The sequence below is a fragment of the Ctenopharyngodon idella genome, chromosome 1 (assembly GCF_019924925.1).
Source record: "Ctenopharyngodon idella isolate HZGC_01 chromosome 1, HZGC01, whole genome shotgun sequence".
Taxonomy (NCBI): Eukaryota; Metazoa; Chordata; class Actinopteri; order Cypriniformes; family Xenocyprididae; genus Ctenopharyngodon; species Ctenopharyngodon idella.
This window is the reverse complement of record NC_067220.1, coordinates 22,053,588-22,079,798: the sequence shown is the minus strand read 5'-3', so window position 1 is coordinate 22,079,798 and position 26,211 is coordinate 22,053,588. Positions and strand designations below refer to the sequence as shown.

The 26,211-nt window shown below is 36.0% G+C and overlaps 2 protein-coding genes across 7 annotated transcripts in view; both read left to right on the top strand.

Annotated features, from left to right (window-relative positions):
- The first annotated feature begins 893 nt into the window (after positions 1 to 893).
- Positions 894 to 21,660, top strand: arfip1 (ADP-ribosylation factor interacting protein 1 (arfaptin 1)). Of its 5 annotated transcripts, XM_051897774.1 has the most exons (10): positions 920 to 1,089; positions 3,118 to 3,431; positions 9,925 to 10,023; positions 12,542 to 12,644; positions 14,072 to 14,173; positions 15,344 to 15,456; positions 15,852 to 16,073; positions 17,643 to 17,800; positions 17,896 to 18,070; positions 19,619 to 21,660. In XM_051897774.1, the coding sequence occupies exons 2-10, from the start codon at positions 3,120 to 3,122 to the stop codon at positions 19,772 to 19,774; spliced, it is 1,440 nt and encodes a 479-aa protein (XP_051753734.1). In that variant the 5' UTR covers positions 920 to 1,089; positions 3,118 to 3,119; the 3' UTR covers positions 19,775 to 21,660. The 5 variants fall into 5 exon arrangements, with proteins under 5 accessions (XP_051753747.1, XP_051753734.1, XP_051753740.1 ...); XM_051897787.1 differs by lacking the exon at positions 3,118 to 3,431 and having other exon boundaries at positions 894 to 1,089; XM_051897780.1 differs by lacking the exon at positions 14,072 to 14,173 and having other exon boundaries at positions 923 to 1,089.
- Positions 21,661 to 23,577: 1,917 nt separating this feature from the next.
- Positions 23,578 to 26,211, top strand: part of fhdc1 (FH2 domain containing 1) — a 28,768-nt gene continuing 26,134 nt past the window's right edge. Inside the window, exon 1 of one of the 2 annotated variants that reach the window (XM_051908312.1) lies at positions 23,578 to 23,719. The gene's annotated coding sequence lies outside the window, so the exon portion shown is untranslated. The remainder of the gene's footprint in view (positions 23,720 to 26,211) is intronic. The other variant, XM_051908318.1, reaches the window with a different exon arrangement.

Here is a 26,211-nt window from a genome sequence, read left to right as displayed (position 1 = left end):
TAGGATAAATAAATAAATTAGAAAAGAAGATATGCTTAGAAGATAGAAGATATATTTTATTTTATTTTTTTATTTACTTTTTTTCCCCATCTTGTGAAATGGCATGCCAGGCATAATCAAATGTCATCACTGGCAGTGATTCACTTTGCCCTGCGGGCACTGGTTTGGATTTGTCTGCTCTAGTTTGGGCTGTTGTACACTTCAGACATACCATGCCATCTAGTGGCTGTAATTTTCTATTTACATACTTGCACTCAAAATACTGTAGATATCCCACTCTAAAAATAAACTGGCTAATTTGATAAGAAAATAGTGTCAGTTTATCAAAGTAGATTAAATTTTACAACACACGCATTGTTGTGATTTTCATGCTACGTTTCGGAATGATCACTGAGGAGACCACAATGCTAATATTAGTTTTATTTAGTTTGTAGCCTATAATTATCAGTTTAACGGCACCACACTATTGTTGTTGGACTAAATGTAAAGTCAGTGTATTCAATGCCTTTTCTGAAGACAGCTGACATAAAATAAAATAATTAAAAATGTTGCCTTGGCAATTAACTGAAATAAAATAAACAAGTTGAATACTAAAAGCATTAAAATATTAAAATAAATTCAAAGCTAAATATAAATATTAAAAAACTAATAAGCACATAACAAAAAAAACCGTTAATGAAAAATATAAAAATATACATTTTTTAAAATACGAATAAACTGTATATAAATAATAATAAAATAACATCTAATAGTAATAATAAGATATAATAATAAAATACAAATAATAAATATAATAATAAAATGTGGTTATGATTTATATTTGAGTTGGTTCTGTAGTTACTGTACGATGTATTGTTTATCGGCGTTGGCATTGTTGTTTTGACCGCTAGGAGACAGACGTGCTGTGGCTCCAGTATATCTACTGACACACACGTCCTCTTCCGGGTGTGTTTGAAAAGACTTTCTCTGAGCTGTGGAGGGACTCGCTGTGTGTCGAATGATACACACAGCAACTGAAACTCAAGCCAAGATCATTTTTATGAAACGAGCTGTGCAACAGGAAAGAGAACAGTTGTAATCTCTGTGCAGGTGAGTGCTGTTGAACAGAATCAACTGTTGCATCGGTGCTCATGTATGTATGATGGCAGGCATGATGGCTTCAGTATGCAGGGTTGATCCTCTGCCATGGGGAAAAGTGACTTAAGGAAATTCAGTATACAGGACTGTCTGATTTATTTTATACTCGGTTCAGATCATTTCACGCCTTAGATGAGGAGAGAAGATGGGGCGAAAAAACTGAATGTCAACTATTCATATTCATTGTATCAAATATGTTCATGATTAATGAAGGACTCATCACTGATATAAAAGCGGTGTAGAGAGTAAAAGGGCATGTTTTTGCGTTTTGTAACATAACTCGACTGAAGTGCTTCAGGCAAAGGAAGTAACTCAATCGCAACTTTGTGACGTGCGGGTGCAACAATGAAGCAACAGTGAGAGATTGAATTCCAGGAAGGAATAAGACAATGTAATTAAACAACAAAACTTGTGTTTATAAAGGGGATGGCTTTAAATATACACCTTGTTTTGCGTTTGGTTTGTAAGTGTTGTACCGTTGCTTAACACTGAAAGGTAGAAAAGCGTTTACGTGTCCACGACGCTAAATAACGAATCCTACTATGGCAAAGGCGTTTTTCATGAATATTAATAACGTCATGTGACTCGACGGTCCAATGAAGAGTTCAAACTAGCGTGACCTAAGTAAAAATATTCCAATTGCTAATACTTCGCCGTAGTAGGTTTTTTAATTTCTTGTCCATCTTATTTTTTGAAGGAACAGCGCTGCTTCTTCCTGCAATTGTCTGTGGCCTACTTTTACCCTCCTATTAAAACTAAATAAATGCTTAAACATTATGAATATTTTATTTCAAACTCTATTACTGAATGAGTAAATCATCACAAATTACATAATTTACGAAAATTAGCTATGGTTTTATTATAGTAAATGTGTAGTAAAGCCTGTTTTTTTTTTTATTGGTTACCATTTGTATAACCACAGATTTACTACAAATACCACGGTTAAACTATAGTTAGTGTAGCAAAACCATGGTTAATTTGTGGTTACCATGGTTTAACTATAGGTGGTAACTATGATTTTCTTTTTTTTTTTTTTTTTTAGTGGTTGAACAATCTTAGGACACATTTTCATTGTGGGCAATAAACTTACACACTTGGACTAAATGTAAATGACCCTGGTGAGGCAGCATGGTAGTAGTATGAAGTTGCTTTTGGTATTGAATATAATTTTTATATTGTTGTTTGCTGGATATGAAAATATGTAGACAAGACATCAATAATTAAAAGACATTTGAGCCTTCACCATGTGTAAATGGAGCTTCATTATACAAACCTTTAGCCCCATTTTATGTTAACTCAGCTCTTACTGGTACATGAGCATCATGGGAGAGTCTCTGTGTGCACAGACATGGATACATAAATTTCATTATTCAGTCATATAGCTTATCATAAGAGTTTGGCTAATTCTTCACCCATAAACGCAATATTGTGAGTTTAGTCTGCTTTAAGTAATTCTTCCCTTATTAAACTAACTATTTTGGGTGTGAGTAGTATAGATGGTAGATCTTAGTCACTAGTGATGTACTGTACAAAGTGCTGCAAATGTATAAAAATGTATTTTTAGTTAGATGATGCATTATTTACTGAAGGCCTGAATTTGCATTTTTTGTGTAAAATAATGCAGGTAGGAGTCTACAGTTTATAAGAAGGACTGTATTTGTATTTGTGTCAAAAAACATTAACGGAAAGGCAATTGAAACTAACATTGGGTCAGAAAGGTTGTGCGTATACACTGTATTTCGATTTACTAACCCATCTTTTGCCAGGTCTGAATTTCAGTGTTCAACATTGGTTCTTGGGTATTGACCTGTAAAAATAACTGGTGGTTTGTACTTCAAGTAGATGTTTTTTTTCCGTGATGTATAATGGCAGAATCCCTTCCTGAAACATCAGCCTCTATGGAATCCTAACATTACTTGAATTCAGCACAAGAAGGAAAAAAAAACTTGGTCAGTTGCTCATATGTATGTTTACTTTCAGGAATGTCAGAAGCTAGTTTTGACTCGGAGAAGAATGCTTCACAGGATAATCAATCGGACCCTAAAGAACAGGGCCTCCAAAATACTGCTGAATCTCTGAGCCAATCAGAGGCCAGAAAAAACAGCCTGGATGAGTCGCACATGACTGAAATTGACATCAGTGAGAACAATGAAGTTGGAAACCACAATTATACTCCTAGTGAGGATGGTGATGAAGATGAAGATTCTCAGACCCACAGTAAAACTAGTGGAATCACTCAGGATAATCCTAATTCTGAAAGAATGAGCAGTGTGACGACAAAAGCTGAAGTGAAGGTGACTGTAATGATATAGTGAGACCTGTAGCTTGGCTTATGCTTAATCTCGCTCATACATGTTGCTGTGATTTCAGGCATGACATTTTTCATAAGTGATAAATATAAATATGATTTGATTCAGCCAAATTGTCTGTGAATTTAGAAGAACTGGACCTTTGCCTGAATGCTACAGCATTATGAAACATCTTTCTCTTTTTCTGTCTTTGTGAGGTGTTCTTTATTCCTTTTTGCGGGTGATGGTGCATTCCTTTAGCCTATTCTGGTAAATTTTGTTTGGTTGATGCTCTTATTACAATTATATATTTGACTTTTTCATGCTCTTTAGTTTATAGACTTGTCGTTGCAATGCATTGTGGAGATGTGATGCACTTTACACACTTTTTAGAAAACCAAATTCACCTGTGCATAAGATCATGCACTGTTTATTTCAACAGAAATATGTATATAGAGAGGGAGAGAGACAGACGGACAGACAAAGAGAGCCTATATGATAATGTACAATATATAGGTATATTTACGTATAGGTATATTTATATTATTTTATAATGTCATTCTAGTTTGGCATGTTTTTTTTATTACTTTTTATTTTTTATACAGTATAGTATAAGAACCTATTCAACCATTACTGGTCATCAGCCATAACAAAGAAACAAAAAAGAATTTTGATGTTTTGTAGTAGTCATTTAGTAGTAGTACATTCATCTGAATGTAACACTAATAAATTTACAGTGGAAACCTAGCAGAGAGGTGGCGCTATTATGGAACTTCTGAAATAGTACAGCATCTCCGGATCCAAAAAGAAGCGAAGAAAAAGATTTGCGTAAACCAGAAGTAGTGTTGCTTATGCACAAGTAAGCTATGTGATCATCAAACATTTAACAGCATATAAATCAAAACTGTCAAACATTAAAGTGTGACTTCTCAATTTTTCAACCCGCTTTGTATGTTACAGTGTCGGTAGTATATGTAAATGAACAATGTTTACTTGTTCTCCATGTTACCTGGACCGAGAAATTCACATTTATTTATCAGCAAAAGTCTGCCAGATGACGCAAAGCGCTCCAGGGCGGATTGGCAGTGGGTCATTAACAGAACAGTTATTGTAAGGTTTATACCTTCAAATTGTGTCATACTTGGTCTACTCCTTAAACAGCATTATGGTAAAATGGATCACTATGGCAACAGCATTTTGCTTTGGCGGTTTGGGCGGCGGAACTGACAGAACGGCAGTTTCTTTCAGTTTTTCCCCTCTGTTTGGCCTAAAACACTGTGTTCGTGGTCATCCAGGTTGAAATGTTGACTACAAACATGGAGGTTGCCCATCACATTGTTCTCTCCATATTTATGATTCTTTGCAGCCTTTAGCCACTTCCTACAACGTGCTGGACCCTTCACTGGCAATCGAAAGTAACTCACTCCCACTAAACTTTTAGTCTTTGAATTTTTGCACCTAGGAACAATACAACAATACAAGTCAACACCGTTACCAACAAGTTTGCTAAGAAGTATTTCCTACTAAAGCAAAGTGGTATTTGACTTTGGGAGTGGCCTTGGATGGCAACATACCCAGTGCATTATGGGTGTTGAAGTTTTGTTACTTATTTGGCAAAAGGGAAGCCTTTTTTCACTGTTTTCTCTAGTCAGGTAACATAGATTTAAACATTTTTTTCGCCTTTCTACTGTATAGGCAGCCAAGTTATGCAAGGCCCATTTTACCAGCGATGAAGTAATACATTTTTTTTTTTTTTTTCATGCATGGATTGCTTGTGACAGCGCTGCACGAGCTTCTACGGGACACCCTTAGCATGTTAGCCAGGGTTCAAAGCACCGAATGCGAGTAAAAATTGGCGTTGAAACTGTGTTGCTATGGTAACTTTTTTTTTTTAATGAATTTTGACAATGCATGGTTGCGAGAATGTGATAAGGCTTAGTGTGTTCATCAAATCACGATGTTTGTGATGTATTAAATAGTCTTCAGCGCTGCACTGTTGATTTTCAGTTTCGATTCACAGTAAATGCTACTCTACAAATGTTGTCACTTATAATTTCCTGATTTATTTATTTTTTTGTCTTTAGCCGATCACATGCCTGATTTACTGCACTTTTTATCAGTTAGCATCATGGAAATAGTTCTGCAGCCTACCCTGATAAGGAAATGTTAACTGAAAGCTTTATCTTGTTAAAAGCCTTTGCTTTCATTCTGATAACTGAAAGGTTTGCTTAAGAAACCTATATCTTTCTTTTTTCTCCAGCACTTATTACACCTATGTCACTTATGAAGAAATCATGATAACGGCTCTGTCTTCAGAATGTCTGATCAGATTGCTGCTGTTTCTGTAGCTCTCTTTGTTAATGTCTCTAAGCAACTGAACTCTAGGGGACTCTTCTGCTGGGCTTGACCAAGGCACTGTTCATCAATGCTGCTTTAATCATCAAATCTGATGACAAACTGTGCAGTGTTTGGAAATGAGGTCTTTTAGAGTTGTGACTGCAAAAGACAATCCAGATTTGAATCGCTTATAGAGTTTCTTAAAAAATAAAAATAAAAAAAACAGTGAGAACCACAGTCGCCATTTGATTCATCTGAGAGAGTTAGAGTCACTGACCTCCTGGCATGATGGCATCAGGTGGCTTTGAAAGATTCATGCACTGTTATTGGACACTGTGTGCTGTTTTCACCGGCCAGACAAACAAGCAGTCTGTCTTGAAGATTCAAATCACTAAGCCTCTCAGCAGAACACAAACTTTAATAGCCTTTTTACGTAGTTACACATTAAGCCACATGCAAGGACACTATAAAAATCATACCATCTATAAATAAGGTGTTATTTTGCCAAAATTGTATGGCTGTAACAATATATCATGTCACAATATGTCGCAATACAAAAATGCAGCTATGTGAACACCTAAAAAAAAAAATCATGGACATGATTCGGATATGTTAAAGGGTCGTAAAAAAAAATAGTCACACTTGGCTCCTTCGCGGTCAAAAATGACCGCAATAGGAAATGAATAGGAAATACGAAAAAATACCAAAACTCAGAGAAAGTTTTGGTGCTACAAACTACAAATCAACCACTGTGCAGGAAAAAAAAGTACACAGCAACGAAGGGGTGACACTCTAAAATATCAAGAGTGCAAAATAGACACATCCACCCCCCATCCCTTCCCCACACACATATATATAAACTAGCACGACTATAACACAGAGCAAGTTTTTGCAAATGTGTGAAATAAAATAAATAATTCAGCCACAAAGCAGTAAAAAAACAAACAACAAGGAAGAGGTTACACTCTAAAACATCGAGAGTACAAAACAGACACACACACTCAAACACACACTTACACAGACACACACACAACACACTATTATACACACACAAATGAACTGGTGTGGCTGTAACAATATGGTAAAATTGAGCCAAAAGACTCAAATAAAAGGCTGAAATAAGACCAGACCCATTTTTGACCGTGAAGAAGCCAAGTGTGACTCCTAAATGAAGAGGACCAGAGGGTTAAATGTTTGATGTTGTAGTAGGGAGGTAAATCTTTAATATATCTGTATTAGCCAATATCCATATTGGTTATTTAATTGTGTAACGCCAATCCTTTCTACCACATGTCCTCTTTCCAAAATAGACATAATTAGTTTGACTGATATTTAATGTACCAGATATTCAGTACTTTATCTGTTATCGTTGTAGATCTTACTCTTCCACAGTATAACATGAGGCGGTTCACTTGTCACTGTCTCCACTCTCACTCCTGTATTCATTTGTTGGATCGGGTATGGTCGCTATAGCTCATGTGTACCTGGTTTGAGTGATCGGATTGTTGTGCGTCTCTAATGTGTCTTCTCATGTCTTTTTCAGTAAAAGTGCAAGTGTCCTTAGAAGTTCTTTTGGCTAGCTTGTAAAAACAGCCTGTGGACTCACTGTAATGCAGTGGAGTTCAGCGTTTCAGCATTTCAGAGCATTTAAAGACAAAAAAACAAAGCTCCACAAAGCTCATCATCTTCTTAGCCACTTGGCACAACTTTCTAATGCAATGTCACGTAGGCTTTATCTTGTTAATAGGTTTTTGCTTGCTATCTCTCTCACATTCTCTTGTCATTGTAAAGAGGAGTTAAGTCAGGTTAAAATTTATTTATTTATTTATTTGGTAACACTTTACAATAAGTTTCCATTTGTTAACATTAGTTAACTACATTAGTTAACATGAACTAACAATGAAAAATAATTTTAAAGCATTTATTAATCTTTAATCAATTTATATTATTTAATGGACCCGAGGCAACATCAACTAACAATGTACAGTTGTATTTTTCTTAAATAACATTAACAAAGATTAATAAATACTGTAACAAATGTATTGACCATTGTTACTTAATGTTAGTTAATGCATTAACCAATGTTAACTAATGGAACTTTATTGTAAAGTGTTACCATTTATTTGTTTTTTGTTTTTTTTATTATTATTCAATGTTTTGTTTGTTTTTTGTTTTTTCCTACAATGAGCCCAAAGCTGTTGTCACTTGCAATTTGATTTAGATTTTTTTTTTTTTCTTCAGCTTGTCATTCAAATGCAGATAGAAGCTGAATTGTTGAGGTTATACCAGGACATCTGTTTAGCCTATGCTTAACTCCATCATTCGTCACATTGTGCTTTAGTCGCTAGGATATTTTATCCTTAAAAGTATTTTAGCTGGAATTGAGGTAATCACTTCTTTCTTTGTGCAATCTTTTGTAGATAGACATTCTGAAAAGGTTCAGTATTTCTTTTAACTTCATTGTTATTTTTCAAATTTATTTAAAATTTTAAGGTATTAATATGATCAAAATTACTAATTATTTCTCTGATTTTCATAATTTATCTTATTGATGGGACAGAGTTGGATGACAGGAAAGTAGGGAAGCAAGAGAGATATTATTAATGTATTTAAATATATGTATTATTTCAAGTGTTGGAATGATGGCAATCTTCATTACTCAGTGTTATTTGATCGTTCAGAAAACATTCAAATTGATTTGCTGCTCAAGAAACATTATTATTAACATTATCATTATTATCATTGAAAACAGATGTGCTTAATATTTTTGCGGAAGCTGTGGCACATTATTTTCAAGGTTCTTATATCAATAGAAAGTTCAAAAGAACAACATTTATTTGAAAAATAACTCTTTTGTAACACTGTAAAAGTCTTTGTCACTTTTAATCAATTTAAAGGAATAGTTCACCCAAAAACCTGTTCCAAACCTGTATGATTTTTTTCTGCTAAACTCAAAAGAAGATATTTTGAAGAATATGGGTAACCAAACAGTTGATGAGCCCCATTGACTTGTATGGAAATAAATACTATGGAAGTCAGTGGGGCCCATCAACTGTTTGGTTACTGACATTCTTAAAAATATCTTCTTTTGTGTTCAGCAGAAAAAAGAAATTTATACAGGTTTGGAACAATTTGAGTGTGAGTAAATGATGACAGAATGTTCTTTTTTGGGTGAACCATCCCTTTAATAGATCCTTGCTGAAGAAAGGTGTTAATTTCTTTCCAAAAAATTTTTTCTTACTGATCCCAAACTTTTCAATGGTAGTGTATATGAAAATTTGGTTGTTTTGTGTGGCTCCTTAGTCATAACCTAATGTGAGATTTCAACCCCAAACTGATAACAGTGATCACCAGATGGCAGTGTAGATAGACTTAGCTATTATTCTCCATTGTACCTAATGAATGAATGAATGAATGAATGAATGAATGGGGCATTTATATAGCGCTTTACTGTGTACCACTGCACATCCAAAGCGTCATATCAGGGGGTCTGCCTTCAGCCACCGCCAGTGTGCAGTATCCACTTGGATGATGCGACGGCAGCCACAGTACAACGGTGCCAGTGCATTCGCCACAAACCAGCTATATGTGGAGAGGAGAGAGATTGATAGAGCCAATTCAGAGGATGGGGATTATTATGGGGCCATGATTGATCAGGGCTAACGGAGGGAATTTGGCCAGGACACCTGGGTGCCCTTTAACGTCTCATCCGAAGGATGGTGCTTGTTACAGTATAGTGTCCCTGTCACTATACTGGGGCGTTAGGACCCACACAGACGAGCATCCAACGCTGGCCTCACTAACACCTCTTCCAGCAGCAACCTGGTTTTCCCAAGAGGTCTTCCATCTAGGTACTAACAAGACTCAACCCTGCTTGGCTACAGGGTGACATGACTGTCATGAGTTTCTTATTTACTAATTCTATTTCCTTGTTGCTGTTAAATAATTATTCCAAAGCAGCAGCTGACCTGATCCATTTTGTTCTTTATAGCTGTATTTTCTTTGCTTATGGTGCTGCGGTTATAACTTCACTAGCCCCGACAAGCCACGGTTGTGCAAAGCTCTCTGGTGGTGGAGGCGCTCTGCATCTGAACTCTCAGCTTGACAGCTTTAATGTTATTTTCATGTCCTAGTAATTGTGTGTGTATAATGTGTATTGAAGGTGGCTATGGCAGAAGAGGCCCACAGAAGCCCTGCTGCCCAAATCTCAGTCACCAGAAACGGAGAAGCAGACAAAAGTCACGAGGAAGTGTTTCAGAGGGTAAGACATCCTGCATAGAGCAAAACCACCCATCATGCACCACTGGATTTGTTTTGTCCCGAACAGTCAACTAACAATGATGCCATTTGAACACAGAATGTTTGGACATGAATGTTTCCAAAGTACTATGTACTGATGACACATAATGACAATGACTTAAGTTGTCTCATGACTGTAGTTACGTTCCTAATTATTGGAAAGGATGAACAGACTATTATATTTTGACATATAGATTTGTTTGTTTTACAAATCAATGCGGCACTGCTCTGTTTTTTTTTTTGTTTTTTTTTTAACCAACCAATGCAAAGGGATTGAACCATAGTTGCTATTATAATATATGTTATTTTAGTGGATTATGTTGGTTTGCCCAGTCCCACCTTCAGTTTCTTGCATCCGGGTTGGCATTTACTCTTAGCTTGATTTCTTTCTATTAGCTTCACAAAAGTGTGCCAGCATCCCAGCCAGTCAGTGAGCTCATGGTTGAGTATTTAACTAAAATTGTGTCATGTCTATAGCAACAGTCTGTATACTCTTTCTGACTTTCTTGTCACACTTAAACACTGTGAGGAACAATTCAGCAACAGCAAAGCTGTTGATTAGCTTGCTTGTAGTAGTGGTCTTGTTATCCTTGTGTGGAAATTGTCTTCACTGTGGGCATTATTCGCATTAAACAGAAAAATTAGACAACATGAATCACCAGGCATCTCTAAAAGCACAGTAAAGGCCAAAAGTTTTATTTAATCATATCATCAGCACATGGGAAAGGGTGAACAAATACTAGTCAGGTGAAATCACATATCATTGGATTATAAGAGCAGACTGATTGCTATAAAATGGGAGAAGTTCTTCCAATCATTATGTTCTTGTGTTAGCAATAGTTCCCTCTAAAGAAAGATGTGCAACCATCATCACTTGCATCAAAAAGGTTTCACGTTCAAGGGAATTGCTGCAAAGAATTTTGCAACTGAAAGAACAATTATCCAGATCAAGAACTTGCATCTCCACACACACTGAGGCGAAGACTTTTGGACAATGGCCTGGTGTCAAGAAGGACAGCAAAGAAGCCACTTCTCTCCAAAATAAATGTCAAGGACAGACTGAAATTCTACAGAAGTACAAGGATTGGACAGCAGAAGACTGGTGTAAAGTTATTTTCTCTGACGAAGCCCCCTTTCGTCTGTTGGTACATCTGGAAAATTAATTGTCTGGAGAAGAATAGGTGAACGCATAATGAGTCCTGTGTCGTGCCAACAGTGAAGCATCCTGAAACCATCCATGTGTGGGGTTGATTTTCATCCAAGGAAGAGGGCTCTCTCACAATTCTGCCCAAAACACTGCCAGGATTAAATAATGTTATCAAAACATCCTGCAAGAACAACTTCTCCCAACAATCCAATTTGGTGATGATCTGTGCATTTCCTTGCATGAAGGAGCACCGTGTCACAAGGAAAGAGTGATAATGAAGTGGCTTGTAAATCATTACATTGAAATTTTGGATCTATGGCCAGGCAATTCCCCTGATCTTAATCCAGTAGAAAAGCTGTGGTCGATCCTCAAAAGGCGAGTGGACAAGCAGTAGCCCACAAATTGTGATCAACTCCAAGCACTAATAAAGCAAGAATAGATCGCCATCAGTCAGGATTTGGCCCAGAATCTGATATTCAGCATGCCAGAGTGAATTGCAGAGGTTTTGAAGAACTGTCAACACTGTACATATTGACTCTTTGCATATATTGAATGTTTTTGCCAAGAAAAACCTTTAAAACTTATGAAAAGTTTATCATTGTTTTCAGTTTACCATAGAAACGTGAAAAAAAGAATCTACAAATACTGAAGCAGCAAACTCTGTGAAACACAAAATTTATGTCACTGCCTAAACTTTTGGCCATGACTGTACTTGTGGTACCTGTTTAAATGTTTCACACAAGTAATTTTGAACTGCTTTTAACCCTGGTGTTGCCAAATGCATATAATGTGAATCAATGGTTCTAGTCTAGAATGATACAGCGAGTTGTTTAGCAACAGACAGCCGATGATAAATTAATTAGTGCTTACTTCATTAAATATTCATGAACTTTGTACAGTCACAGGAACTTTCACACATGTACAATGTATTTAGTTTCAGTGTCTGAAAAAACAAAGAACATTTTGATGTAAAGGAGAGACCCTATAATTAGTTTTTATACATTTGTACATTTAGGGTGACTTAAAACACACAGAGCAGATTTACTTTTCACCAATAATATGCCCATTGCACGTTGTATTTTTCTAATTTGTTATTAACCTCATACATATGCAAACAAAAACATTAACCCTGAGTTACAGTGTTTTTATTTGGTTTTGCCATGAAATTAACCAAAAATTATTCTGTTTTGAAATTAAGTTAATAAGTAAATTTTGATGGCTAAAACTGGGATGGAAAACACAGTATACTCGAGAATTGCTTTGTTGTGATGTCTTTCTTGAATGTCATTTAATTTTTACTCTTGTTTGTTCTCTTTCTTTTATTTCTCTCAAGGATGTGCCACATAATATCTCTGGACCAATCATGTCACACTCCCACAGTTCACCTGAAAACTATGCAATGAATGAGGGAGTGGTCCAAGTGGGTCCATACACAGGTATAACACTAAGCATGCACTGAACATGAATATCATTTGTGTTTGTCCTTCACACATATACAATGACTAAACCTGCTACAGTTGACTAGTTTGCTTGTGCACAAACATAAAATGTTAATCATTGAAAAACACTTCCTCTCATTGTATTAAATGAGATCAGGCTGGATAGAGTGTTTTTCTTCAGTCATTAGGTTCAATATCTTCTCACTATCCGGTTCATCTAATTTAAACCCACATTTGTTTGTCTGTGTTTCTCTTTGTGTGTGTTGTGGAGAGAGGGCGAATTTGAATTTGAAAAGAAAGGTGTTCCTTTCTCATTACAGAGTCGTGTGTGATCTTTTTTTTTTTTCATCTGCTTCCCCCTTTCATTATTTCATGCTCGTCTACTATGTGAATTAATTTGTAGGACAGAAACCTGGCAACCTGTCATTAGCTGGGTGTAATTGCTGATCACCCCTTTTTATTATTCTTGTATATTTCCCTTGTCACTTGTTAGCTTAGAAGGCTATGGAGCCTGTTTCATCTCCTTGCTGCAGTTATCACCTACAGGCATTGAAATCAATTTAAAACATTTTGTTTAAAGGGGCCATACTGTAAAGTTTTGTATCATTTGTATCGTTCCAGATTTTCCCCTGATGTTGACATTGTACCTTTTAAGACGTCCATGAAGTCCTGTTATGATCGGAATCTCTCTGTAAAGGGACAGTCCTTGTTGCTGAAAACAAAATAGTCATTGCTATGTACACAAGCATTGCTATGTTCAAAATTTGGGGGTCAGGAAGATTTTTTATTTTATTTTATTTTTAAAAAAATTTATGTTTTTGAATATAGTCACATGCTCACCAAGGCTGCATTATTTTTTTTTATTTTTTTTTTTATCAAAATACAGTAAAAACAGCAATATTGTGAAATAATTATGCAAATATTAAAATGACAGTTTTTTTCTATTTGAATATATTTGAATATGTAATTTATACCTGTAATGACAAAGCTGAATTTTCCGCAGACATTCAGTTATCAGTGTCACATGATGATTCTTTGATGAATAGAAAGTTCAAAAGAACAGCATTTTTAATCAATTTTATAGATGCAGGTGCAACTACGTTTCTCACAAATCACTTACTGCACCTTTAATGCATCCTTCCTAAATAAAATTATTTTTCTTTCCAAAGAAAAAAAAACGTACTGACCCCAAACTTTTGAATGGTAGTGTAAATGTGAGTGGTCAATTCAATGCGCTAGTAGTTTTGATACCATAATCATGCTCTGATTGACACATACTTTCCATAAACAACAATACATTTATTTATTCATTAATTAATTTATGTATTGATGGATGGACATTTCCCCATCTGTGGCTGTATTTTACAAATAGTTTTTCAGACTCCCTGTATAAATGATAGAAATTCATCACTGACCATTTTTAGGGTCGCCATTCCAGGCCACCACACCTACAGTTGTCCCCAGTCCTGCAGCAGCCAGCCGGCTAGCTCGCAGCATCAGTGATAGTCAGGTGGAGACACAGAAAGGTACCACATACTGTAACAGACGACGTCATGCATGGATCTGCATTCCTTAATCTCTCCCTACTAACGCTGCACTGTCAGTTTCAGAATGTACCATCATAAAGACTTTGTTTATTCTAGTAGATTCCAGTGATGTCTGTTGAAATGTTCAATCTTCAAGAGACATAAAATTGACATTACTTCCCACTTTTAAAAGCTGTCTTGCAGCATTGGTAATGCATTAGATTGACAGTGTTTAAATTTATGATGGTGTTCTTTCAAATTCTGTGATCTTCAGGCCTGTTCTCTTCCTTCTTGTTGCTTCCCTCTTTAATAACTTGGAATCTGGCCTCATTTATTCATCTTGGCTGACCACCCTGTAACCTTTTTGCCTTCCTGACTGATCGCAAAAGATAAAGGCTGTTTTTCATCAATAATCTCAGATTTTTCCCTTTCAGGACTTTAATGCAAAATGATGCACTGCTTTTGTCGATTCCCACTGTCTCTGCCGCCTTCTGACATTTTTAAAGAGACTCGTGTTTCACCTATGCTTGGTCTATATTAGTCTTGTCCATGTTTTTTTTTTTTGTGTGTGTGTGTGTGTGTGTGTGTGTGTGTGTGTTTTTTTTTTTTTTTTAGTATTATTTATATACTATTGTAGTTTTTATTAATATTTAGAATTGGCATACATTTATATTTTCCAATTTTACTTTAATTTTAGCTTAATTTTTAGTAATTTTATTTTTTTTAAATTCTCATTTTTATTAGTTTTTTTTTAGTAGTTTTAATTTATTTTTGTATTTCAGCTTTAGTTTGTTTTATATCAGTCATACTCGTATAGTTTAAGTTTTTCATTCTAATATTAATATTTAGTTTTCTTTCAGCTTTATTTCAAATAAATGTTTTTATACATTTATAAACGATAACAACACTGTCATGTTTTAGATTCTTTTTTCCAAATGCTTTTGCTCAGTAGAAATAATTGATTTGTGAATGAATGTTAATATAGGAGTTTTCTCTACAGACATTTGATTGACTTGATTCAGCCAATCAGAGAGTCATTTTATCATATCAGATGACATATTTTGGGGTTAATCATTTATGTCAATGAGTCACAATAACAGTAGAGGGGCAATAACATACAGCATCAATGTCATTTATCTTGTCACTAAACAGATGTCATTCTGTCATCAGGTGCTTTGAGAGAGCAGCAGATGGGAGGAGCAGTAGTCCTTGCTGATGACATAAAGAGTCCTGCCATAGAGAAACTGGAGCTGGTGAGGAAGTGGAGCATCAACACTTACAAAGTGAGTGATTCCTGCCATACTGGTAATGAAGGCATATGTGTTCAGTAAAAATGTCTCAAGCATCCATGTGTCAAGAAAGTCTGGGTTTGAGGTACTTTTGATTATTTTTGTAAAACAAAAATGTAGTGCATAGCACTTTGGAGTTATGGTCTGTATGGAGTTAAAAAAGTGTGATACAAGTTTAATCCAACTTGTGACCATTTCTCAGTCCTGTTCCCCACTATTCTCTCCCATAATTTCCTGTCTCTATATATTATTGTCAAAAAAGACAGTAATAAAAGTTTCTGTATCTCCCCTGTGCCCATTTTAGTCTTTTGTAGCCTTGTAAATATTTTTTCTTCTTTACCATTTCCACTTTTGTTAACAGATTTTCTATCTTATACCCTTCCCCGCAGTGCACTAAGCAAATTCTGTCGGAGAAGTTAGGTCGGGGCTCCCGTACAGTTGATCTGGAGCTGGAGGCTCAGATCGAGGTTCTTCGTGACAACAAACGCAAGTACGAGCATGTTGTCAAACTGGCACAGACGCTGTGCACTCAACTGGCGCAGATGCTGCAGACGCAAAGACATCTAGGTGATGCGTTTGCCGACCTTAGTCTCAAGACACCCGAACTACATGTAAGTATAAGAACTATTTAAAGAAGTTGTTTCATCTAATGTTGTATCTGCTGTATCTTGATTTTATATAAAATCAGAGTCCGTTTTGAGTTTTGATTAAAAAAATGTATAATGTTTTATAGGTTTTTAGTTAGTTTTTTTTTGCAGTGGAAAGTGATTTAGCTATGTAAACCAACCAAGTTTCAATTATTTCAAAGTATTTATTATTATTATTATTATTATTATTATTATTATTATTATTAATAGTCTGTGTGTGTCTATATGAGATATATGCAATATACCAAGAGAAAATAGCCATAAAAGCTGGCATACAGTTAAAAACAAACAATCATATCATAATTGTGACTAGGGGTTAAACCGATCGTTGTTGATCAGTGATCCATACAGACCAGGCCCCACGGTTTGGCACACGTGATTTGTGGATTAATTTCAAGTTTGCCCGCCATAGACTGAAAGTTTATAATTTGCACGTGTTTTGTCTTGATAATTTACACATTCAATAGATTTTAAACCATTCCATCGCTAGAAGAGGCAAAATTTAATTCGGTACTCGCTCGTTGTTATCTGTGTGCACAGCCACACACCTGAGATGCAAACACACAGAGAGAGGCGCATTTCATATAGTGCGCAGACCCCGAATTGATTTCTCTTTCTTGTCTACTTGCACTTGGATGGACACATACACACACAAAATTAGGTCAAAATACCAGTCTCGGCAAGTATTCTAATGAACACAGAGAAAATACCATGTCTCAAGAGAAAGAGAAGGATGTGTATCATTATTTTGGATCCGTGCATTCAGTCTTAAAGTGACAGCAGCCTATAAATTCTTGCTGTTGTCATTTCTGTACCTGAAATGAATACTACAAATAGATCTTACTTTATTTGTAACTTTGTTAGGCTATATTGTAATTATCTATGCTTGTAATTTGTCTATTTGTTTTTTTTGTTTTTTTACTGACTATTCACTTGCCTTTAATAATGTTTTAACTTTAGTTAGGCTAGTAGTTTTTGCTGTGGTATCGGAGTGCTTAAAGTGTGCTTTAAGTAAAAAATGGAAAGCAAAGTTACCCTCACCCCCAAAATATTTTTTTTCTTGCTGATCCAAAAATGATCCGATCCGTGACTCAAAAACCATAATATGATCCGAACCGTGAGTTTTGTGATCCTTTGAACCACTAATTGTGACATTGGTTTGAATCACTATAATCCGACACAAATGCTTCTGCAAAGACTGCATAGATTTTCAGCTTTTTTTATTGATGAAGAAGATTGTAATTCTGACAGTATAACTGGATGCCTTTCATAAGGTATAATTTATTCATGGACTGTTTTGGATACACTTTGGCATTGCCATTTCCAGAACCACCACAAATACTGTACTAAATAACCAGAAAGTGCATTGGTCCCTTGGGGAGTAATATTTCATTTTAATATCTTTATTTGCAGAGAGGGGAAGTTTCATTGCTTTATTTGTGCTGTTTCACTGTCTAGCTGTTTTTGTGTGTTTGTATTTTAGTGGCACGAAATAAGCATTTAATCTCAGTGTGTTTTATTTATGTATTTCAGGAGGAATTTGGCTACAATGCTGAAACTCAAAAACTCCTGGCGAAAAATGGAGAAACCCTGTTGGGAGCTATCAACTTCTTCATCGCTAGTGTTAAAACTCTAGTGGATAAAACTATAGAGGACACCTTGATCAACATTAAGCAATATGAAGCAGCAAGGTCTGAATATATCTTTATAAACCAATGTATACTACTTCTATATTAATATATTGAGCAAAGCATTAATTCTGTAAGGCCTGTGCTTTTTTTGGTAGGGTTGAGTATGATGCGTATCGCACAGATTTAGAGGAGCTCAATCTGGGTCCACGGGACGCCAACACACTCCCCAAGATTGAGCTGTCTCAGCAACAGTTCCAGATCCATCGTGAAAAATATGAAAAGATGCGCAATGATGTCTCTGTCAAACTGAAGTTTCTGGAGGAAAACAAGGTACGTGAAATGTATCTTTTGAAATCAGCTGCATATAAATAATGTATTTGTCTTTTGTATATCTTAATAGTTTATATAATAAAATTATCAAAGTTAATATGGTGGCCTTTCAGTATGTGTTTGGTACTTTTTTGCATAATATAGCCCAAATTGAACATTTAAATAAATTGCCATTTGGATGAAACGTAATTGCTGAAATGAGTTTTGTCTTCTCTAACTAAACATTCTTGTTTTTCAACATTTCTTGTTCAATATCCTGAGTCACTTAGTAATAACGCATCACATTACAGAAGTAAAATATGTTGCAAAGGCCCTTTCAAGTTGACTAAGATATCCTATATATATTAGGTGGGGGTGTGTGTGTATATACAGTGGCAAGAAAAAGTATGTGAACCACTTGCAGAATCTGTGAAAATGTGCAAAATTTTAACAAAAAAAAAAGAGAGATCATACAAAATGCATGTTATTTTTTATTTAGTACTGTCCTGAGTAAGATATTTTACATAAAAGATGTTTACATATAATACATAAGACAAAAAAATAGCTGAATTAATTAAAATGACCCAGTTCAAAAGTTTGAACCATTGATTCTTAATACTGTGTGTCATTACCTGGATGATCTACGACATCATACAAAATCATACAGTCACTGCTGGAAAGGGTTCAAATATGCAAAAAATGCTGGAAAACTGAAGAATCTGCAGGACCTGGAGATTTTTTTCTGAAGAACAGAGCTCAGTTTAACTGCTCAGGACAAACAAGGGACTCATGAACAACCATCACAAAACAAAAAAACCACACACAGTATTAGGAATCAATGGTTCACATACTTATGAATGGGGTTATTTTAATAAATTCAGCTATTTTTTGTCTCGTGGATTATATGTAAACATCTTTTATGTAAAATATCTTACTCAGGAAAGTACTAAATAAAAATAACATGCATTTTGTATTATCTCCCTTATTTTGTTAAAATTATTAACATTTTAACAGATTCTGCAAGTGGTTCACATACTTTTTCTTGCCACTGTAATATATATATATATATATTATTATTATACTATTCAGTTGCTGTAAAATAAACACAAAAATGGGTGGTTAGTGCTGCAGTTGTCTAGGCTACTCCAAATTTGCCAGGCATGTTTTAGGACATAATCTGCAATAAAATCAGTTAAGATATGGAGTCATTTCAGTGAATTTTTTCAATAAAAAACTCTATTGTTGAAATAAAATTAAAATAGGTAAGATGTCCACTAGTGATTTATGTAAAAAAAAAAAAAAAAAAATATATATATATATATATATATATATATATATATATATATATATATATATATATATAAATTTATGTTACCATGAGAAGGAGTGCTTTATTTCAGTTTAAATGATAGTCAGTTCATGCTTGACAGAATTGATCTAAGTCCAAACTGAAAATGCTTGAAGTCTCTTTTATACTGATGTTTTTTTCTTTTTCTTTTTAGTACTTTGAGTTATGAACTACATTCTCAGGGTGTGAGTCACTGAGATTTTTAATTCCCTTTTCCTCAGGTGAAAGTTTTGCACAACCAGCTGATTCTCTTCCACAACGCCATTGCAGCGTACTTCGCAGGCAACCAACAGCAGCTGGAACAGACCCTTAAACAGTTCCACATCAAGCTAAAGTTACCAGGAGGAGAAACCCCCTCTTGGCTGGAGGAGCACTGATTGAGTCACGTTGTATGATCCAGAGTGGAGGGCAGAGTACGGCATAGCTGAAATACGTGCACTCCTAAAGGAAACCAAATCAAAACAAAAAAAAGCAAAAATGTTTCTATCACTCCTTTCCCTATTTACTCTTTACAGGACACTAAAACCTGTCAATAAATGTCTAAGACAGGAAACCGTTTTGATAAAAGAGATTAATATTTAGCTCCTCTCTTTATCCTTGTTATGTCTGACTTGTCACTTGAAGTTTAGTTTTTAATAAATGCTTTTTCTTTTGTCAGAGAGTTTGCACTCTCTTGCACAACAAAAAGAAAAAACAATCTTGTTGTTTCTGAATCAAGTTACCAGCACTTTATGGTATACAAAATACAGACAAATTAACAGGAAGCAGAAAGAAATGAGGCACCCTGTGAATGTTGTAGAGCCTTTAATGTAGTTTTTACGCAGAGATGATTCAAAATCAAATTGATCTTGGAATAAAAGGCATTACTAGTCTGAGACTTAATTCCTGCCTTTTCACCCTTTTCTACACCTCACTTGTGTCCACCTCTCCTAACCTTTCTTATCGAGCTGCACTGTTATATTGTCAAGTACAATGGCATAAATTTCCACACTGCCACCTTCAAGGGCATGTTGAACTGAAAAGTTGACCATTTTAGTACAAACTTGAAGTTTTGCTATGATGCGTTTGCTGTTCTCACAATTAAAATGGAAAAAGGGCAGGATAATTGGAGGTTATAAATGCTTAATCTTTGGCTTTTTATCTTTAAAGTTTGCTAAAATTTTTAAAGTAAACCTTTTGTAGATCCCATGGGAAGGGGATGGGTCTTCATTTCTGACTTGATGTGCCTTGCTCTTTGTCAATCATCAATTTTAATCATCTTCAGTGTTGTCAGGAGTTGCGAAAAACAAATATACTCCCATTGCTATCCTACAGACTATAGAGTGGACCAATAAACACAGCCATATGTGCAGCCCTGGATAATCACACATGCGTATACATAGACCAGCAACCTTTATTTAACTTGACATTTACAGTCTGTGCTATCTTTTTCTTTTCTTTTTTTTTTTTCTTTTTTTTTCAATCTCTCCTTGCATTCCGTTTCTTCAATAACTAAGCCAGGAAACTATTTTGTACAAAATGTAAACCAAATTAATTTGACATGAAATACCATGTCAGCTGCCTCAGCTGTTTATATCTGTTTGGGTTTTGTTGTTCTTTCTCTGTGCATCTTTCTTTCTTTCTTTTTACATGTTGAAGGAAGAAGAGCTTTTCTGATTATTATAGCAAGGGTCCAATAAATTTAACTTTGTAAATACAGAAGTATAACATTTGATTAAATTAGATTAACCCAGTACCAACTCAGATGCTAAACTTGAAAAGCCTTAGATTTGGACATTTAAAGAAATTCTGCCATAGCAGTATGTAGCTGGGGGAAAATGTCAAAGGAAATGAATGTAGAACAAATTAATATAAAAATAGATAAAATATGGATGCCAAATGGAATGTTATGTTTTACTTATAGCCAGAATTCACAATTATGCAGTTGTTTATTCTTGGAGACTCTTAAAACATCCTCAAACCTTGTTTTCCTGGTCTTGCCTTCTTTCATTTGATGAACTACCTTTTAGTTTCTGTGTGATTTTCAGTTCTGTCTTAACAGCAGACAGATACCAATGTACAGTAAACGTATGTGAACTGACTGACATGCATAGACACAAATATATATTTGTAAAATCTTGTATTTTACTTTGGGTATAAAGAATTTTGCTGTGTGCTTTTTTGAGGATTTGTTGATAAATAATGGACTGGGTGTTTAAGGGCAAAAAGACAAAGTCCTGAATGTTGAATCATGGGAGACTATAATAAAATTTTTCATTCATAAGTCTTATGTGTGATTCTCTTTATTCACACTTATTAAATACTTTTAGTGATAATTATGTATGCCTTTTTTATTTTACATGTTTAAAACATTCTTTGGCATTTAACATTCTTACGGTTCACAGGATACATTATGACAAGATTTCTCATACAGTCAAGATTGCATTCAGCCTACAGAGGGCACTGTTGTCTTTTTTTACTAGTTCACCTAGCGTTTTCATTGACTTTCTTCTAGCATTGCAGAATAACTCAGCCCCCATTTTCCAAGACAATGTTCATAGGCCCTTTTATCTAAGCTGTGTTGTACCTGTGGCACTTCTGTTGTAATTTAAAAAAAAAAAAAAAAAAACACCTGTAAGTGGGTGGGATATATTAGGCAGCAAGTGAACATTTTGTCCTCAAAGTTGATGTGTTAGAAGCAGGAAAAATGGGCAAGCGTAAGGATTTGAGTGAGTTTGACAAGGGACAAATTGTGATGCCTAGACGACTGGGTCAGAGCATCTCCAAAACTGCAGCTCTTGTGGGGTGTTCCCGGTCTGCAGTGGTCAGTATCTATCAAAATTGGTCCAAGGAAGAGTGATGAACCAACGACAGGGTCATGGGCGGCCAAGGCTCATTGCTCACGGCTGGCAAGTGTGGTCTGATCCAACAGACGAGCTACTGTAGCTTAAATTGCTCAGGAAGTTAATGCTGGTTCTGATAGAAAGGTGTCAGAATACATCACAGTTTGTTGCATATGGGGCTGCATAGCTGCAGACCAGTCAGGGTGCCCATGCTGACCCCTGTCCACCGCCGAAAGCGCCAACAGTGGGCACGTGAGCATCAGAACTGGACCACGGAGCAATGGAAGGTGCCCTGGTCTGATGAATCATGTTTTCTTTTACATTACGTGGATGGCCGGGTACGTGTGCGTCGCTTACCTGGGGAAGACATGGCACCAGGATGCACTATGGGAAGAAGGCAAGCCGGCGGAGGCAGTGTGATGCTTTGGGCAATGTTCTGCTGAAAAACCTTGGGTCCTGCCATCCATGTGGATGTGACCATGTACACCCTTTGAGCCTCTGCCACAAAGCAAAAATGGTTCAGGAATGGTTTGAGGAGTACAACAACAAGTTTGAGGTGTTGCCTTGGTCTCCAAATTCCCCAGATCTCAATCCAATCGAGCATCTGTGGGATGTGCTGAACAAACAAGTCCGATCCATGGAGGCCCCACCTCGCAACTTACAGGACTTAAAGGATCTGCTGCTAACATCTTGGTGCCAGATACCACATCACACCTTCAGGGGTCTAGTGGAGTCCATGCCTCGACGGGTCAGGGCTGTTTTGGCAGCAAAAGGGGGACCAACACAATCATCTTTGTGGCGTTAAGGGATGATTTTATTTTAACGCTGCTTTGGAACATTGTGTATTGTTAAAGATATCTATGCAAATAAAATTTATTTGATCTGAAAGTTATTCACATGAATCGAGGATCCACTCCAAATACGGATTTTTCATACGAAGAAATGTGAGAATGTCTAGTGCCTAAAAAACTAGGAAGCAAAATGTATACAGCGCTGCCGCTGGATTTGGGGGAAAAAAAATTATTCGCGCTTATATTTGAGAATATTAAATATATTTCAGCAAACAGCTCTAAAATTACCCCCAACTTACTGTTTGTATACAGACAATTGGCCCATCATCTCCATGGTTGCCAAATAGACCTGCTTATGTTTAATAAACAGCCAGTGATGCTGTATGTCAATATTAATATTTGTGTCTGAGCAGTAGGATATTATGTTACCCTCGTCACCAGCTAGTTACATACGTCACACTAGAGCGGTCCCAAAGATTCACCTGAGCCAGAATCATCGCGCAGTGCTCATGCGCAGTATCGCGGCACACACCACAAGCGCATGCGTAGTGTGTCCGGTGGCTGTAATGCACTGCATCTTGGAGCGTCGCTGCAGCGCTGGACGCGCAGAATGTCGGTGATACCGACACACACCTACCTACCCTCGGATACACGCACCTGCCGCAACAGGAAAAAAAAACTACTACTTCTTTTCTTTAGATTGTACAAGGTAAGTTCTTTAACGCAGTTTAAAGTGTATGTTTAGATCAATAAATTTCGTTTTGCTTTATATTCTTTTGCTGCTGAATGATTTGTTTCTTCTAGCGATGTCCTGTAGACCATATATGCCATTCATTCATAGACAGACTGAACGGGTTTATTCTGAAAAGCATAATTTTAATATCCTCCCCGTGATTCTCGCATGGACGTACAGGCAATATATATTCCTGCTTTATGACACAATAGTAATAATAGTTATGCGACCATTCGAGAATGACGAGGAGGATATTAAAGTTATGCTTATATATTATTATTATTATATGCTAGTGGTATAGGCTATGATAAATGCTACGAGCAGTGTAGACTGACAGTTGTATTCATTTATTGATTCTACAATTTCGGCCGTCATTCCCCATGTCTCCCCTTTGGGTAGGCTATTACCGATCCATCCTGTGTTTCCGTCTCATTAACACTTAATTTTTTTTTATTCTGTAGCCTTTAGTGTGATCGCTGTCACGCCATAGGACGCATCACTAAAGATCACAGTATTTCTGGTGTAACCTCACTGGTCCCATGAGTCAGTCAGCTCCTCTGTAATCTGAACATGTTGTTCAGACTTTAATAAGAAAAGTATACCAAGGTTCCTGCTCAAAAGCCTTCAGTACCTCCTTTATTTAACCCTATTGTGCCTGGAACTTGGTCTGTAAACATTACATCATCTGAAATCTGTCATAGTCACAGTATAAATGTGTAGGCTATTGACAGGAAAACTGTAAGTACAAATGTATAAATTTGAAGGTTTCTGCTACTGATCAGCTTTTCTTATGCCCCGCAGAGACCCTTAGGGCTGTTACTAGTGCTTTTGTGCTGCTTTGTCACAGATTGTGATGTGCTTTATTGTAATCCTCTGAAGCCAGCTTCTTTAGTGACCCATCCCATTTCTCATGGTGAAATGAATTGAGACAATCCATTCAGGAGTTCTGGAACAAAGCTTAGGGAAAAGTTTTCCCTCAGGGTGAGGTCAACGGGGGAGGGTGGTTGTGTTGTCACATTGCCACGGTAACACACCCTAAAGTAGTGGAACTCGATTGGTACAATCCCCCCTCAAAGTACTGACTTGATTGATTTCCGTGGTAACACTTGATTGCGAATTTGTGGATTGTTTTGGGTTCTGACAGTGTAGCTATTTCTTTTCTTTTCTTTTTTTATTGGTAAATTATCTGTGATGTTTAGTCTTGCATGTACGAGGAATATCAGAGTGGACATTTGTAAACAATAACATTCTAAACAAAGAGATATTAAAGATGAATTTTCTATTCACAGACAGAACACAGAACACATACAGCGTCTGAGCTTTTTTAGTATTTTTTATTTTATTTTTAGCTTATGAATTTTATGTACTTTGACATTTTTATTAGTTTTTGTTTGTTTTAAATTTTTCTTTTTAGCTGTAATGTATTTTTATTTCAGTTTTAGTAAGTTTAGTACTTCTTAAACTTATGTTATTTAAATTAGTTACCATAAGTTTTCATCTAATATTTATATTTTATTTTATTTCAGCTTAATTTATATGAACAAAAATTAATTTGTATCAGTTTTAGTTAACAATAACAACACTGCCGTCATGACAGTTCTAGTTGTTGTTTTAGTTAATCTGTCGCAACACTTCTAATGGTCTCTAAAGGGACTAAATTCAGCAGTAAGCTTCGAGCTCTTTCATTTGCACACACGTAAACATCAGGTGTTTGGACTTCACCTTCCCCTCCCACCTGCTCTCACCATGGTAACGAAAGGGCATCCTGTTATCCCACTGGCTGATTCACTTCCTTGTTTAAAATGACTAGAAAAACATCAGAAATGTAGTATTTCCTATTTAGTTCTATCGCTCTATATTAACTGAATGTAATCATGCTACATATCAAGATGTATTAGGATAGTTTTGGTATTCTGAGAGGTTTGATTTACACAAGTGTGCTTTTATTTCAACTCTCTTTGTATGCACATGAGCCCATTTATATTTTATTGCAGTCATTTCACTGTCTACTATTACTAGCTGTTCCTATGGGTACTAAATCATTTAGTAGAGTTTGTAGTGGCTGTGGGAGACAGAAAATCTTGTCTGTTTGCGGTCAAAGGGCAAGTCAGACCAAGTATTCGCTGTTGTGACTGTAATATGAGCATGCGTGTGCTTTGCTAGACCTCTCTAGTTATCAAATTGGGTCCATTTTAGCACGTGTGAGTATATGTGAGAGATTACAAACTAAACACTCATTCAGTTCACATTAAAGTGAAGAATGTGAAGAAATGCCCACCAATCAATATGCAGCATCAGTGATTGACAGCGAGGACCATTTAGATTAGTGCAGACTCCCAGTGCATTTTAAAGTCCTTGTCTCATGCAGACAGGATTGATCTTCATGGCTCAAAAAGAAACTTAAAGGACACATTACAATTTTCTTCTCATATCGCATACTGGTATGCTTCAGATTCATGCAATGTGTG

Coding starts and splice junctions, on each gene's coding strand:
- arfip1 (XM_051897774.1), top strand. CDS start 3,120: ATGTCAGAAGCTAGTTTTGACTCGGAGAAGAATGCTTCACAGGATAAT. Junction 3,432..9,924: donor CGACAAAAGCTGAAGTGAAG/GTGACTGTAATG, acceptor TGTGTATTGAAG/GTGGCTATGGCAGAAGAGGC. Junction 16,074..17,642: donor TCAAGACACCCGAACTACAT/GTAAGTATAAGA, acceptor TATGTATTTCAG/GAGGAATTTGGCTACAATGC.